This window comes from Penicillium robsamsonii, assembly GCF_028829455.1.
Source record: "Penicillium robsamsonii strain IBT 29466 chromosome Unknown utg000003l_segment0_segment0, whole genome shotgun sequence".
In the NCBI taxonomy this organism is placed as follows: domain Eukaryota; kingdom Fungi; phylum Ascomycota; class Eurotiomycetes; order Eurotiales; family Aspergillaceae; genus Penicillium; species Penicillium robsamsonii.
Genome location: NW_026643221.1, coordinates 2222727 through 2238077, shown reverse-complemented (window position 1 = coordinate 2238077; position 15351 = coordinate 2222727). Strand labels below are relative to the sequence as shown.

At 50.0% G+C, this 15351-nt stretch overlaps 5 protein-coding genes across 5 annotated transcripts; all 5 read right to left on the bottom strand.

Annotated features, from left to right (window-relative positions):
• Nucleotides 1-493: 493 nt before the first annotated feature.
• On the bottom strand, nt 494-2490 carry N7447_005569 (uncharacterized protein; the record flags this gene model as incomplete). Its single annotated transcript, XM_057229831.1, has 3 exons — nt 494-2122; nt 2185-2349; nt 2401-2490. The coding sequence occupies 3 exons, from the start codon at nt 2488-2490 to the stop codon at nt 494-496; spliced, it is 1884 nt and encodes a 627-aa protein (XP_057084921.1).
• An 833-nt stretch (nt 2491-3323) lies between these two features.
• N7447_005568 (uncharacterized protein) lies at nt 3324-6053 on the bottom strand (the record flags this gene model as incomplete). Its single annotated transcript, XM_057229830.1, has 4 exons — nt 3324-3903; nt 3960-4253; nt 4314-5756; nt 5812-6053. 4 exons carry the CDS (start codon nt 6051-6053, stop codon nt 3324-3326), a joined length of 2559 nt encoding a protein of 852 aa, XP_057084920.1.
• A 773-nt stretch (nt 6054-6826) lies between these two features.
• On the bottom strand, nt 6827-8830 carry N7447_005567 (ATP-binding protein; the record flags this gene model as incomplete). The annotated part of the gene is made up of 3 exons (XM_057229829.1): nt 6827-7141; nt 7233-8752; nt 8803-8830. 3 exons carry the CDS (start codon nt 8828-8830, stop codon nt 6827-6829), a joined length of 1863 nt encoding a protein of 620 aa, XP_057084919.1.
• A 513-nt stretch (nt 8831-9343) lies between these two features.
• N7447_005566 (carbonic anhydrase) lies at nt 9344-10452 on the bottom strand (the record flags this gene model as incomplete). Its single annotated transcript, XM_057229828.1, has 2 exons — nt 9344-10176; nt 10440-10452. 2 exons carry the CDS (start codon nt 10450-10452, stop codon nt 9344-9346), a joined length of 846 nt encoding a protein of 281 aa, XP_057084918.1.
• Nucleotides 10453-10741: 289 nt separating this feature from the next.
• aarA (L-aminoadipate-semialdehyde dehydrogenase) lies at nt 10742-15075 on the bottom strand (the record flags this gene model as incomplete). The annotated part of the gene is made up of 3 exons (XM_057229827.1): nt 10742-11039; nt 11094-14674; nt 14725-15075. The coding sequence occupies 3 exons, from the start codon at nt 15073-15075 to the stop codon at nt 10742-10744; spliced, it is 4230 nt and encodes a 1409-aa protein (XP_057084917.1).
• Between the last annotated feature and the right edge of the window lie 276 nt (nt 15076-15351).

The following is a 15351-nucleotide window of genomic DNA, read 5'->3' as shown; positions in this document are numbered from 1 at the left end:
AGAAGATTCCAAAGTCATGTTTCACAGCCAGTATGATAACTGACCCTAGTTGGGCTTTAATGCTTGCATGGGGGTCGCTGTCATTGGTGAAAGGGAGAACGATAAAGATTTGAAAAATTTAAGATGTTAGGATTAAAGTAGTAGGCAAGGGAGGATTGAAAAATAGACGACACTAGCGTATCTAGGTGACTTGGCCAATCAGATCAGCACTCATGCTCGGAGGTCGCCGACGGTTGGGTATGAGGTAAAAATATGAGTCGAGTAACTTCCACTGAGTATACATGCCATTGAGAAGCCAACCTCATGCCGATTATCTCAACTGCGTTAACATGTTAAACACTTCTCTCAAAAGCTGCTTCGTATGTCGGGTCGATGAAACCAGTTACCAGTACTATATACACATTGGACTAGATTCCAAGGACCCGGAAATTAATGTACAAAAACTCCCACAGATAATGCAAATAGCACTCGATGCTTTTGACCAAAGCCAAAATTAATCCTCATGCGAAGATGCGAGATGTGCCCGCTCACCTGGGAACCCGTCTTCCGTGCGAACACGCTGGTAGAGACGGACCCTCCAGCCACGGATGACCAGATAGCTTGCCATAACGCCAGCAAACAGACAAAGAAGCAAAACAAAAGAGAAGATACCGCTAATATTGCGGATAGCATCGTATGTATGCTTGAGGACTTGGATGGTCTTCTGGGTTTGGGTATCGGCTGCCTTCGATGACGCGTGGTCAGACTCAACAACCGTATTGTCTTCTGCTGCGCTATCGCTTGATTGGGAGACGGTAGATGGGTCAACCGGACTGGGTGTGCTTGACTTCCCTCTGTATCCAACAGACTTCCAGTCGGGGAACTTGCTTCGGTGCATTTCAGACCTGCCTAGGACGGTGCCATTGGCATCTACTGCCTCGGCAGATACCCAGTCTAGGTATCCGCGGGCAATGTACATGGTTTCGAAATCGGATCGGGGGGTCTTGCCAATAAAGACAGGGTCGTCGAATTCGGAGGCTTGCGCATAGAATTTCCATTCTGCGACATCAGTTGCGCCATTCCAGCTGACCCAGAAAGTGGTGACCATGTTGGTCTCATCGGTGCCGTAGACAGACGCCACCATATCTGGCGGGGCCGTGGGTCGACCGACGAATTCGAATTTGTATCCGCGGTAGGATGAATAGCGGGAGGAGGTGAAGTTGGCAGTCATCAATACTTCTCCATCGGCACCATGTTCGGAAATATAGCCCTCTTTGCTCCAGCAGGTGAATACATTGTCATTCGGAAGCAGCTGGGCATTGCCTCGGAGTCTCGACAGCTGGTGATCGGGGCGGTTGTAGCGCCGGATGACTTTAGCGGTCATAGGCTGTATGCTGGTATCCAACTCGACAAATAGAACCGATGACATATTTTCCTCGTTGAACTCCTCGTCCGAGGCGTTGTTCAAAAAAGAGATAACATGGTGTGTCCCATTTGATTCTATGAACTTCGCGTCGTGCTGCTTCGAAAAGGTGAAATCTTGCTTGAAATCACTATATTTTCCACCCAATCGCCACATGATGTTTCCATCCATGCAGGAGATGAGGTAGATAGTGTTCGTAAACCGCGCGGAGATCAAGTAGTCTCCAATTTCATTCTTGTCAACCGAGTTTATGTGCAGATAATCCCAGCCAGGAAGTCCCTCTGCCGGAGAATAGGCGGTGTAATGAACAGTCTCCGGCATAGGAACGCGATCAAAAGAGTCCCACGACTGGATAATTTCGGCAGTGTTCATATCAATCTCAGCATACCCGCCAGTCTCAAGCCAAGTAGACTCTTTCGGGCGACCGAATTCCTCTAGGGTAATCTCATGAGAAAGATAGATCGTGACCAGCGCAGTTTTACCGTCGTCTAGGATGTTGAATTCGTGGATGTCAAAAATGCCGAGATCCGCCCGCAGAGGAATCTTTCGTTCGACTCGATAATCCTTGGTCAAGACCAGTCCATACCCAGTGTCTACTTTCGAATCCCACGAGGATTGCAAGATCATCGAAAGCTGTGGGTCAGGGCCCAGACTGTTGACGACTTTGAAATCGAAGACGTTTCGGTTGTCGAATTGTTGCGAGCCAGTCCAGATGAGGCGCTATTATACCGAAATATGGTCAGCCGTCGGGGTCTGTATAGAGGGGATTGGTGTAGACGCACTCCTTCTCCATCGTAGATATGGGGACCGATCTGATATTGCTCGTACAAGGTCGACGGTGGGTCGGGGCCCATGTGTAGGTAAGGAGCGACGAACCAGTAACCGGGGCTAAGCCGCTCGCGGTTCTTGTTCTGGACATTGAATTTCACTGCCCGAACATCGGGGAGCTGGAAAACGCGGTGTCAGCGGGATTAAATTGCGGGATATGGGACACATACCGTAACGAACGACATGAGGTCATCGCTAGAATATTGCGCCAGCGCGGCTTGGCACAGCCATAGCAGCAATGAAACGCTCAGAAACAGCATTCTTTAAAGAGCGTGGTGTAGGGAAGTCATGAAGAAGAGAAAAGGAAAGGGGACCATTGTCGGGGGTCTAGACAAGGCAAGATATGTGCGGATCGAAGGAGGCACTGAATCCCATGGACCAATGGCAGGGGCTGAAGGGCCAAGCCAATATGATTATAATTGGACCCTCTCTAACGCAGTGAAGGGGTGAAACGTAGAAATTGTGGTGCTTTATTTCCGCCAAGATGCATGATCATCGTGTGGATCGCAAAACCCATGAGGCCTCGTCAGCCCTTTTCGGCTGTCGGTAATAATGTCACCGCTTATACTCCGTAGGGCCAACGAATCAAACGTAAAGCTGTTAGCATTTGACTCCCAATGCTCTCCAATTTCAGTCACATAAGCATAATTCTCCGAATCCTGGGTGTGCCTAAGTGTATTTGAAACTTCTCCCTGACTTGGCACTTTGAAAGGACGATCTGCATTTCCGGGGCTTACCGCCTTGGCGCACTGCCGTACTGATTCCTATTGACGCCACATACATCCATGGATGTGGTATATTAACTGATGAAGCAGTAGGCAGTCACTGGTCTGACGTGCTGATTGTTCAGTGCCACCATAGCTGCCCTAGAATCGATAGGACTATCAAAACGGTGCACATCATATCTTGCTTGTATTCAGCGGGTCTACTAAGCCCGAATATTATACACATTCAATAGACACTGGGTAGCCAGCAGTGAGCTGGTTAAGAAAAAAAAAGAGACATACACCCCAGAGTGCATGCTATGCAAATCGCTTTAGAGACCAAAAAGAAAAAAACAAAACACCAGCTTTTCGCTCTCGTAAACAGCACCTCACTCATCAGGATCACGATAATCCCAAAGCTTTTTCCGCTCCGCAACCCACCAAAGGCCAACCTTCTCAGCCTTCTGAGCCCAATCAAAAGCCTCAGGCCCATGCTTGGAATGAACCTCCGCAGCAAGCGACCCCATAGTCCAACCCGTGACAGGCTCAAGCTCGTACGGATCTTTATTCAAGTCCGTGAACCGGTACTCAAAGTCATTGTTCAATGGCAGGTTGAGGCGCCATGGCACTGCAGCAGAACCAACACTCAGCATCGAGCCACCGGCATTAATAACGCCCATATTCCAGGCTTCGCGGCCATTGTGCGAGGTGCGGTATGGCCGGATGAGGGACTGGCCCTCGTACTCGTTCATCAGATCCAGAGCGATTTCTGTGTCGTCTGCGTTGAGGGAATTGGTGTTCACAAGGAGATCGAGGATTGTGGGGAGGATGGATACGGCGCTGCCGTTGACATTAAGGTGCATGCGGGGTAATAAGGGGTGGTGGAATACTAGGGGTACGCGGAAGTTGCTGATGTGGGGGTTGTGGTAGGTTCCTGTGATGGGGCAGTCTTCTCCAAATGCTTGGCCGCTGTTTCGTTGGTTAGATATCAGGTTTGTTGGTCAGTGGCGGGGGAATGCACGTACTGGTCTCCCACGAAGACTGTCAAGGTCTCGTTGGCAATACCGGCTTCTCCAATCATCTTCATTAAGTCGCCAAGCCATGTGTCGACGAAGCGGTTTGCATTCAGGAAGGCATCCATGGGTTCATGTTGTGACTTGTGGAGTTCACCGAAATATTCTTCTCGTTCCCAGCCTTCGGGTGTGCCCCAAGGGTGGTGGGTGGTGCTGGTGAAATGTGAAAGGAAGAGTCTCTTGTTCTGACGAAGCGTTTCGTCAATCATGTCTTTGATGTAGGGGCGGGCCTCGGTTTCGGGATAACTGTACTAAGTTAGTATTTACACAGATACGGCTGCGGGGGCATTCTGCTTGACAACATACCCGAAATAGTTGATCTTTTCCATATCCTCATGGAAGTATTTCGCCTCCTCCACATCAATGTTTTCCGAGTACAATGCCTGGCTGAAACCAAGCAGATCTATAAGCTTAGTCTGAGCCTGGAATTCTCCAGTGACAGACTGCGCATAGATGGTTTGCCATTCCCGTTCCAGGTGACTGTCGGTTGAATTCCCAGAGGCAGAAGAGCTCTTGCGCTGGTTAAATAGATCCATAATGTGCATCAGACATGGCTGGTATGGAATGATATCATTTTCATGCATGAAGTCCACCGGGAGCGGTCCGAGGCCACAGTAGTTGACAAGACGCGATTTAGCAGAGAGACTGCTCCCTGACAATATCCCGTCGAAGGTGAGACCACCTAGTCTAGAATTCGTTGAGTTACCTGACGAGTCGAAGCCGGACTGCTCCCCTGTAAGCATCTCTGCCACGGGGGTAAGCTGGGACAGTTTGTCATGTAGATCGGCTTCATCCTCCTCTCCGTATAATTCATACGAATCACGGATTTGGTTATACAAGCGAGAATCGTTTTTGAGGGGGAAGAGATCCTTTCTGCCACTTTCCAAGAACACAAAGACGATGTGGTTGATCGGGATGGCATGGTCCTTCAGAGCCTCCTGCAAAGGACCAAGTGGTTCCAGGTCAAGGTTGCTTATCCTCATGGGATCTTGGACGGGGTTATAGAAGTAGTGTCGTGGTTCTGCTGTTTTGTTCTGGTTTTTAGAGTCGGATTCTTTGTCGCTTCTCTCGGATACGCTTTGAACGGTCGAGTTAGACGCCTCCAAGCTAATTCCGGCCGTGTTTGAATCGGGGTTCACAATCCATCTCTCAAATGCAGCAGGAAGAGGGCCATGCGCCCAGGCTGGCTTATAATTTCCGTAGGCAGTGTTGCCCAAGTCGTCCAATCTCGGTGCCCATCCCTTATAGTGACCATTCGCAGGCTCTCGATATTCCTCCGCTAGCAATTCAGGCAGCGGAAATGTTTCGACGGTCATGCGACGAGCCCGAGAGTGTTCTCCAAGCATGGTGAAGGGCAGAGCTCCCGTCATATGATTATATGGGATTGCTGGTCGGATCAGCCAGAGTCCGATCGTTATTCCAGTACCCACTATCGTCCAAAACCGAGATCTATTCGACACTAGATTTCTTAGATCCGAGGGGCCTGGCAACATGCCCAGAGTCGTGGCGTCTCCGAGTGCGTGGAGGGAGCATAGCCAGCGGGTCATGAGATTCCAGATCCCCTGAGCCATAAGCCATGAAGCTATCGAAATCACTGTTGTTGCGGCCGCCATAGGCACAAGTCCACTCAATATCAAATTCATTCCCTGCCGACTCGTGCCCACGGACCTGGCCGCATCCCATCGAATTTCGCTGCCGGTTTGAGAATAGAAACTAACTTGCGACGCTGTTGCTGCCAAATTAATGCACCTGAGGGTAGAAGTTAATATCGTTGCGCATCATATTAAGGAAAAGGTGCACCCACGCGACAATTGCTGAAACGACCACGGCGGCCACTGACCACCGACCGGAGGTTGTATATAAGAGAATCCATACTGCAATGAATAGGAGGATCTCCTGGATAAAGAATGTTGGAAAATAGAGGGTCAAAAGGTATAGGGGAAGAGATCGATGTTGGTATATGTGAAGTAACTTGGAGCAGAGACCGGACAGCACCAAAACAGACAAAATCAATCGCTGCGGATGATGAAAACGAGTGGCAATCATAATGACCCAAAACAAGCGGCCAACATGAGGAAGCCTCTCACGGACTGTTTTCCAATCCGTAGACACTGTACAATATAAGGGGGGCGGAAAAGGGAGAGGAGAAAATTAAAAGAAAATTGACTGCTCGCGTGCTCCACAACATACTATCGGAGTTTGTGCTATGCATCGGATTATGGTCAAATCATTCGGATCGTGCGGGTGTGCATTAGCCAAGACACGGTGGCGCCCGACATTCAACCTGACTCAGGGGTCTTTGCTCAGCCCTGGAGATGAGCCCCCGGAGAAGGAGGGTGCTATGATGTTTTGTGTCCAATTTCCTTTCGATCGGCGTTCCGGGTATCACAGCCTTAAGAGGCCATGGCAAATTGAAAGTTTGACCTGTTCTCGTATGGAACGTATGGAATGGAGTGGGCCGTTTTACGAGGCTAAACGAAGAGCCCCGTAGCCCTAGACAGCCAGGGGGGATCAGACCCCGCCGGAGGTTTTTTTTTGGGATATTGGTGGCATTGTTAGCTTGAGCGCTAAGCTTGTGTCGAGAATATGACTTGATGGAATGTGGAGATGGAAGGTCTTGGCTGATCTGTTTTCCAACGGTTGGGTGTTGCCTGGTGTCAGCCTTTGATAAATGCAACGCAACACCTCAGCACTTTGAGTATCAACATATTATTGGAAGAAAAATTACCGATTCAAAAGCCAGTTGTATTTTTTTGTTTTGGATAGTCAGTTACTAGCTAGGTGTCTAATAATGGAACATGCCCCTGTCTCATTAGGAATTACCTTTGCAAATTTCTCAGAGCAAGCACCGTTTTCAGATCTTCATATCGAAGCTCACGTTCCTTGGACCAAGCCAGGAGACCGGCTGTCTTGATGACATTCTTAATCTGGCGACCGTTCAGTTGCAAGTCGGCCACATGGTTAAGTTGTTCATCCGCAAAGGCCGCCATGTTCGATGAGCGATTTAAGAACTGTGTCCAAACCTGGCGCCTGGATTCCAAATCAAGCTCCTTGTAGATCAGGGAAAGGTGGATCCGAGACTCAAATGCAGGATCGATATTCTGTGTACGATTGGTGGTCAAGAAGAGAATACCCTGGAGAGAAGGATAGAATATCAGTAACATGTCCTTTTGCGTATTTCTCCCCATATTTTCTGGGATTGATGATCTTAAGGTCGAAGTTTACCTCGTAGTATTCAAGCACCCTCAAAAAGATGGAGACAAGCTCATTGCGATCGAGATTGGCTGAATCACGGGATTCCATAAAGACATCAGCCTCATCAAGCAATAGAAGAGCACCCCACCTGGGAATCATCCGCAGGATATCTTTCAATTTGTTCTCAAACCGTCCAACGTCAGTTCCAAGGTCGCCCGCGCTCATGACATAAAGAGGCACTTTCATGACCTCCGCAACGCTCTCCGCAGTAAGAGTCTTTCCGACCCCGGGGGGACCACTGAGCTGCATAATGAAACCCCGGCCTTTTCCCAGGACGACATCGTCAAATCCATCCACTTTCTTGGATTGGGCCTTTGCAACGGCCAAGATCACCTCTTTGAGCCCCTGCTGCTCCCGCGGTAGGACCAGTGAATCAAAGGCCTGCTCATCCCACTCAATGTCTTTCAAATCATCCACGTGGAACGAACCCCATTCCTTGTCATTTAGAGAATATCCATAGAGCATTGGAGTTGCAATGACGCGCTGAGCATTGTCCAGTTCTCCATCGATTTCTTTGTCAAACTTGTGAAACTTGATAAGCCCGCGCCCAAAAAGCTTGTATGCCTCGATGTCGATGATGACGCGACTCTTGACAGAGTATTTGGTTCCGCTCAAATTGTCACCCCGACCTTCGGAGTCTGTGCTGGTCGAAGCCTCTTCATAGGATTTGAAATGGTACCCCTTGTACTCTTCCCACTTCTTGCCCCGTGCAGTCAACAACTGTCGAACCACATCTTTTTCTGGGTGACATTTGAGTGGAAAGATAGGCAATGAGGTGATTGGTAGAGTGCCTGCAAACTTAGGTACCATAAACCCCGTGGAACTGTATCCGAACTTGCTTCCGTCAAACATAACGTATTCGGCTGTGAAATAATCACTTTCCGGTGGTTCATCTTCCGATTCAAGTAAATACGCACGTAGAGCTCCATCACTCGAGGAAAGGACCACATCGTGAGGCTCCAGGATCGTCCAAACCAAGTCGTGAGTGATGACTCCTTTGGCAACCAGGTCCCTCTTGCGGTCAATCACGTCCCTGAGCTCCTCGTCCATGATGCGGTAGAACAGTTCCACGTGAGCCTTGGTTGTTGAATCCTGCTCTTCATCTCTGAGCTTGGTGATTGCTTCCCATCGATGAACAAAAGGCGGGAAAGGCGATTCGAATTCGAGGCGCTGCAAGGTTGGTGTGACACCAGGATAATCATTCAGGGCCCGTTTCAAGAACTCCTTGAGACGCTCGCTTTGCACTACGATGGAATGAATAGACAAGCTTCTGCGTCCATCATAGCACTTCTGTTTTCTCACAAGAAGCGCATATTGTGCCGATTCTTCATCCTCAACGGGCTCAGGCAAGTCGGGGGGTAGTTCTTTGGCCCATGACCGTACGCCATAAGCATCGCACTTTGTCTGGTAGAGGGTGTGAAAATCACAGAGGGTGCCAATAGGCTCATACTGGATATCTTTGGCCTCAGGTACCGTGGTACCATCGTTGGCTTTGATGATTAGCCTAGGTGAATGATCAAATGTTGAAAGGAATACTCACCAAATCCATCTGAGACTTCGATCGTCATGATGAATGTCAAGTGCTAGGTAATGAGAAAGGGAAGAAGGATGTTTCAGCGAGCGATGAATTTAAGTAAGAGAAGGAAGGTTCCAAAGCTGGAAGGAAGCTTGGATCTCTTACCTCCAGGGCTATATGTTTGTCTTATGTAACTATTACACCTCGAGTTGTATTTGTAGGTCTAATTATTACATATTTTCTTCAAAGTAATCATGATCATAGTGAGGTGAATAGTTAAGAGCCATAGACATGTATATGTAGATCAAAGCCCTAACTCTGATTGGATCTGATATATAAAGATGTTTCGTGGTGATTGGTACACGATCTATTATGGATCCCTCCACACATCATGCCATATTTCTGAGGCTATATAGCCGTTCTCCCTAGAAAAAAAAAAAGAATATTTCAGATATGTTTCATAAAATGCATGTTCACTATCGCTGTCGCTATATCTAGAAAATTATATTCTTATCTATTTGGGTTTAGCCCTTCGGCCGAAAATTACAAATTAAAACCTGCTAAGTCACTCCGTTTGAAAAGCCGTCAAACGAGCCCTAATAACCTCCTCCGAATCTTCAGTGTCCAGCTCACTGAGCACACCCGATCCAACATCATAAATCAAGCCATGGACCTGGAGTCCCCGCTCCCGGATGGCATTCAAGACAACACTCTTCTGCTTGACGAGGTTTAAGCCCTCTCGAACGTTCAACTCAGCTAGTCTCGAGGCTGCCTCACCAGCCGGCATTGACTGCAGAAGTTTCAGATTGCGCTCACGCAGCTGGCGAAGCGGAAACAGCCATGGGTCCAAAATACCCAGGTTCTTGTTACCCATCGCGGCTGAGATACCGCCGCAGGCAGTGTGACCGCACACCACGACGTGGTTGACGCGCAGGTATTGCACAGCGTATTCGATAACGACGGAGGAGCTGAGGTCGCCGGGGTGCAGGACGTTGGCGATGTTGCGATGCACGAAGACATCACCGGGCTCGAGACCCAAGAAGGTGGTTTCCGGACAACGAGAGTCGGAACATCCGATCCAGAGAATCTGTGGCTTCTGGCCTGAGGCGAGGGTAGGGAAGAGTTGGGGGTGGTCGCGGGCTGTCTGTGCGGCCCATTCCTTGTTCAGGCGCAGGCCTGCTGCATAACGATCTGTGAGATCCGCACCAGAGATGTTAGTCTGGGTCTTGGGCTTGGGACGTGTGTCTAAGCTCGGGGTGACTCTACGCCGGCATTTTGATGACTGGCGCAGAAGAAGAGTGTGGAGGTTGAGAATGGCTTGTGAGGCGCGGAGACAGTGCTGTGTGTCCCTTGAGATTGAGTCGTGAACCAGAAGACCCGGAGAGTCCCGGGAGGCCTCTGCTGCACGCGCAATGAGACTGGATCGTCCTCGCGGCACCCATGAGGGGAAAAAGGAAGGAAGGTGGGATATGACAAGGACGGTTGAGGGGAAAGGACCGAGGAAGACCGGAGAATTATACGAATGATCAGGGAGACAAGTAAACCCAACAGCCAGTACTTCTCACAGAGCTCCAACAGTTGTGATTGACATGATGAAGTAGAAAAGAAAGCGGGAAAAATTGATGGGGAGGTTGAATTGAGACACCCGCTCACACACTTACCTTCAACAACCATGAAATACTAACAGTGGAGAGTGTGATATGGAAAAGAGCAAGAAAGAAGGATATAGTCAGGACTATATAAATTCTCAAAGTAAACACTGGGGAGGTGAATCGGGGAGTCCCGAGGAAGGGGCAGATCGGGGAATCGGGCTTTTCGTTCAGACACGAACGCCTCGTGGACTATCAGGATATATACAAGCCACGTTTTTTAATCGCTCAATCTTATACATATTTTCTGGGGGGAGTTCAGAAGTGTAAATGCTTTTATAAAATCAGAATAAGTACATGAGTTTTTCTATAGTTCAGGATGTACCACCGCGGCCACCGACACTCAACAGTGTCTTCTTCTGTTCCTCACTGATCTGAGCAACAGGCAGAGGACGGGCCCCAGCGACAGTTGGCGCAGGCAGGAAACCAGTTTGAACGAGATAAGAAGCGTATAAGCCGACTAATTCCTCGGTCACGCCAGCACCGGCTGATGCGTCGACGCCCGACCAGGCGGCGTCGGCCCGCAGAGCCGTTGCTGCATTCGCGTCATCCAATTCGGGGGCTTTAGTATTGGAGGGAAGGTCTGTGGTAACGAAGTGATAAAGGGGCATACTAGAAAAGGTTAGTATGTATCCATTAACGGGACTGGAAAATGGTAGTACTTACAGAGCATGCTGAGACTCCTTGTCATTGTGCTCACCATCGTTGACATACTGCTCAAGGGAAGTGGACCAAGGCACGTAATCAACCTGAGGAACGTTGTATCCGTAGAGCTCCAGCGCACCAAGGAACTGGTTAAAGCGCAAACGAGGGTGTCCAGTAACGTGGGCAACGTTAACGCCCGTGGAAGGTGGGTGGAAGGCAGTAGCAATGACAATACGAGCCACATGATCGACGGGCACCATGTTCACGGTGTTGAAGATATTTGGGCGAAGGCCAATTTGAATGCAGCCCTTGAGCATACGGATGAGGAAATCATCAGTGTTGGTAGTTCCGGTGACCGAATCACCAAGCACATATCCGGAGCGAATAATGGTTCCCCTCAGGCCTCTGCGGCCAGCCTCTTTGACAAGGTATTCTCCGGCCCATTTGCTCTGACCGTAACCGGTTCCGAGGCCAACTCTGCTGCCCTCCATATCGTCGTCTTCGCTGATACCATTTCCACCAGCGGCGATGATACGCTCAGACTCTTGGACGAAATGATCCTTATCCAAGGCACTAGTCGAACTGACAAAGGCAAACTGCTTGGCCTTTCCGCTGGCACACATCTTGAGGGCATCGATGGTACCCAAAACATTAGCCGGTCGAAGTGTCGCATAGGGATAGACCCAGTGGACAAGTGCTCCGTTGTGAATCACAGCATCGACACGGTTGGTAAGGTCATCCCACACTGACTGGGAAAGACCAAACTGCGGCTTTCCAAGATCACCACAGACGGCTTGCAGCTTGTGGGTCCATGCTTCATCCCAGAAACCATATGCGCGGCAAGTGGAGCGAAGTCGCTCAAGTGCTTGCTCCTCGGTCTTTGCCCGAACCAGAGCGACCACCTTAGTGGAAGGTGACTTACGGGTCAGTAGATCTCGGAGGATATGTGCGCCTAGGAAACCAGTTGCTCCAGTGAGGAACACGGTGGGTTCACTAGTAAGCATAGCCTCGGTACGCTGAGGGAATGTTTTAGGTAGTTCATTCACAAGCTGGACGGCATCCTTTGAGTACTCATCGTCCGGCTCGTTAGCAGCTTGTACGGCTAGAGACTTGTCATCGCTAGTTGCGAATGACTCCAAAGCTAGCAAGCGATCAATCTCGCCAGCAAAGCCCTTAAGGGTCGGGCTGCGGAAGATAGCATTCATACTGATGTCAATAACACGCCACTTGCGACGAAGCTCGAAGAACATTTGCTGTGCGAGGATACTGTGACCGCCAAGGTCAAAGAAGGAGTCATCCGGTCCAATCATGCGAGATGTCACATTGGGAATGAGCTTGGCCCAGACTTGAGCCAGAGTCTGCTCGGTTTCGGAGAGGGCCTGCATCGCAGACGAGCGGCGGCGGGGTGCAGCGGCGCTCAGTTCTGCAGTGTCTGGGAATGGAAGCGCGGGCTTGTCGACCTTGCCGTTCGGGTTCAGAGGCATGCGCTTAAGAGGAATGATAACGGTTGGGACTGCGTATGTAGGGAGCTTACTCCGGAGATGCTCACGAGCATCATCACGGAGAGGACGGAAGCGTCGCAACAGACCGACCATACCCTCAGAGCCAGAGTCGTCATCCTTAAGGCCCTTGCTCTCCAACCAAGAGGCCCACTTGGTCATATCGGGTACAAAGTAGCTGACCAACGTGGGTTCCTCGTCTTTATCTCTTCGCACCAAGGTCACGTTCTCACGGACTAGAGGATGCTGAGAAAGATGGGTGTCAATCTCTCCAAGCTCGATACGGAAACCACGAATCTTCACTTGGTCGTCGGCGCGGCCAGAGCATTCAACATCCCCAGACGGCGTGTAACGGCCTAGATCACCACTGCGATAAAGGCGATCACGGGGACCAACGTAGAATTCGCGCCAGGGCTCGTTCTTGGATTCGGCCTGATCCTTCTCCACCCACGCTTCGGGTTTAACGAACCAGTTGGTTAGGAACTTCTTCGCACTCAGATCCGGGGAACCGAGGTAGCCCTCTGCAAGACCCGCCGCGCGAACGTAGATTTCGCCGACCTCTCCGACAGCACAGAGACGAGTAGGGTCATAGCGGTTGACAACAAGCATCTGCACATCCAACATTCCGCGACCAGCCATAATCACATCCTTCATATTGTTCAAGTAGCCCTCGTGGCTGGCGTAGCTAGGGATTTCAAAGTAGCTGACAGCGCGCTGGGTCTCAGTTGTACCGTACATGTTCACAATGCTGACATTGGGCGCAAGTCCCTGGAGGGAGCGGCAATCACGCTTAATCAAAATGTCACCCACAAAGAAGGCGTGGTGAAGAGCAGGGAATTGAGCAGAGGCACCACCGACAAGAATTTGGCCCATAGCAGGTGTAAGATGAGTGATGGTCGCACCGTACTTCTGCATCCATTCAGCAAGCTTTTCGTTTTGGATGTCCTCCCGAGCGGGGACCAGGAGTTGAGCACCCAAGAACAAAGGGGTAAAAATGTCTCGCTGAATAGGATCGTGAGCGATGCCACTCAGCATAGTAAACTTCTCGTCTGGGGTGAGCTTGAAAGTCTCAGACATCCAAGGGAAATAATAAGCCAGAGAGAAGTGTCGGCCACGAACGCCCTTCGGCCGGCCTTCAGAGCCGGACGTGAAAGACAGAGTGGGAATAGAGTCAGGACCAACAACGACGCCAGTAGACTTGGACTTCAGTGCAACCTCGTTGGCGAAGACATCCTGGCCATTTACGGATCCACCGGCAAGAGTTCCATCATCAAGTAGGGCAAGCGCAGGGATTTCAGTGCGGAGCTCAAGATTCTTATCGATGAAAGTACGCACGATGTCCGAAAGTTCACCCGAATCTCTTGTAGCCTTGGCAATGTTCACCAAAGCGCGAGGACGGGCAACATCAAGGTAGATGTTCTGACGTTCCGGGGGATAGGCAGGGTCAATAACGGAGAATGTCGCACCGGCTTTCAGAATTCCCATGACGGCAACGACCAGATCCACACCACGGTAGGCATAAACCATTACAACCTCTCCTCGCTGAATGCCAGACCGTACCAGATGATGACCGAGAATGTTGGAGGCCTCGTTGATTTGGCGATAGGTGAACTCGCGGTGAGGGGAGTTGGTTGACTGAGTTTCAACCACACACAGCTTATCTGGGTGGCTTTCCGCATTGGCACTGAAAATGTCGTGGATGGCACCACGGAAGTTAGACCAGTGCAAATCGGATGTTGGGTCGGGCAAAAGTGCGCGCTGATCTTCGGTCATCAACTCGAGACGTCCGATAGCCTCATCCGGATTGGCAGCAGCATTGCTAGCAATGCTGGCTAGTTGCTTCAGAATGAAAGCAATACGAGCACTTGAGAAGAGACGCTGATTGTAGTATGCACCCAATTCGATCTCAGCTGAACCCGTTGCAACATTAACCACCAAATCAGTAGTATCGAAGGTGTTTGCAGGGTAATCTTGCGAGGAAGCGGGGGCATCATATGCGGCGAATCGGAAGAGGACTGGGGTGCGTTCGGACTTGGACTTCTCCTGGATGTACGAGCGAAGGCTGCCCAAGGGCACGATTTGGGAAGAGCCCTCCTTATATGCCTGCAATGCTTTTAGCAGTGAACCCTACAACAAGAGACATACATACATACCTCATTTACTTTGTTATAGAGCTGGGCAAAAGACTCCGAGGTATCAATGGGAACCCGGATGACGAATGCACGGCCATCCTCGTTGGAGTTTGTGCCCACAGCGATGTCCTCATCACCAGTCAATCGTGCTACCAGAATAATGAAGGCAGTCAGGAAAGCGGTGAAGCCGGACGATGAGCCCGAAAACTTGTCACTGGGGAGTCGAAGAGACTCAAAAGCTTCAATGACTCTCTTGCTGTCGGTCTTTTGTGTATCGGGATAATCACGAGTCAATGGGGAGACAGTTAGGTTATTCAACCTTTGTGCCCATATCTCTAGGCGGTCCTGCAAAGAGGCCGTTCCTACAGCCATGATTGCAGTATGTCAAAAGAGTTGGAGAATGAAAGAGACGATGACTCAATATTAAAATTACCCTCCCAATAGTGGAAAGGTCCGATCTCGCCGCTATTTCTACCAATGAGAGTTTAAGGTGCTGATTAGCTGTTTTCCCCACACAGAATTCACCGCCTTGTACATGGTGGGGTGGCGTCGGAATTTAGGTATCTCCAGCCCAGGGCGGCACATATCGGCAGAAGTTGTTGTACGTAGGGAGTAGTTATATATATCACCTTACCAAGCCTTAATGTG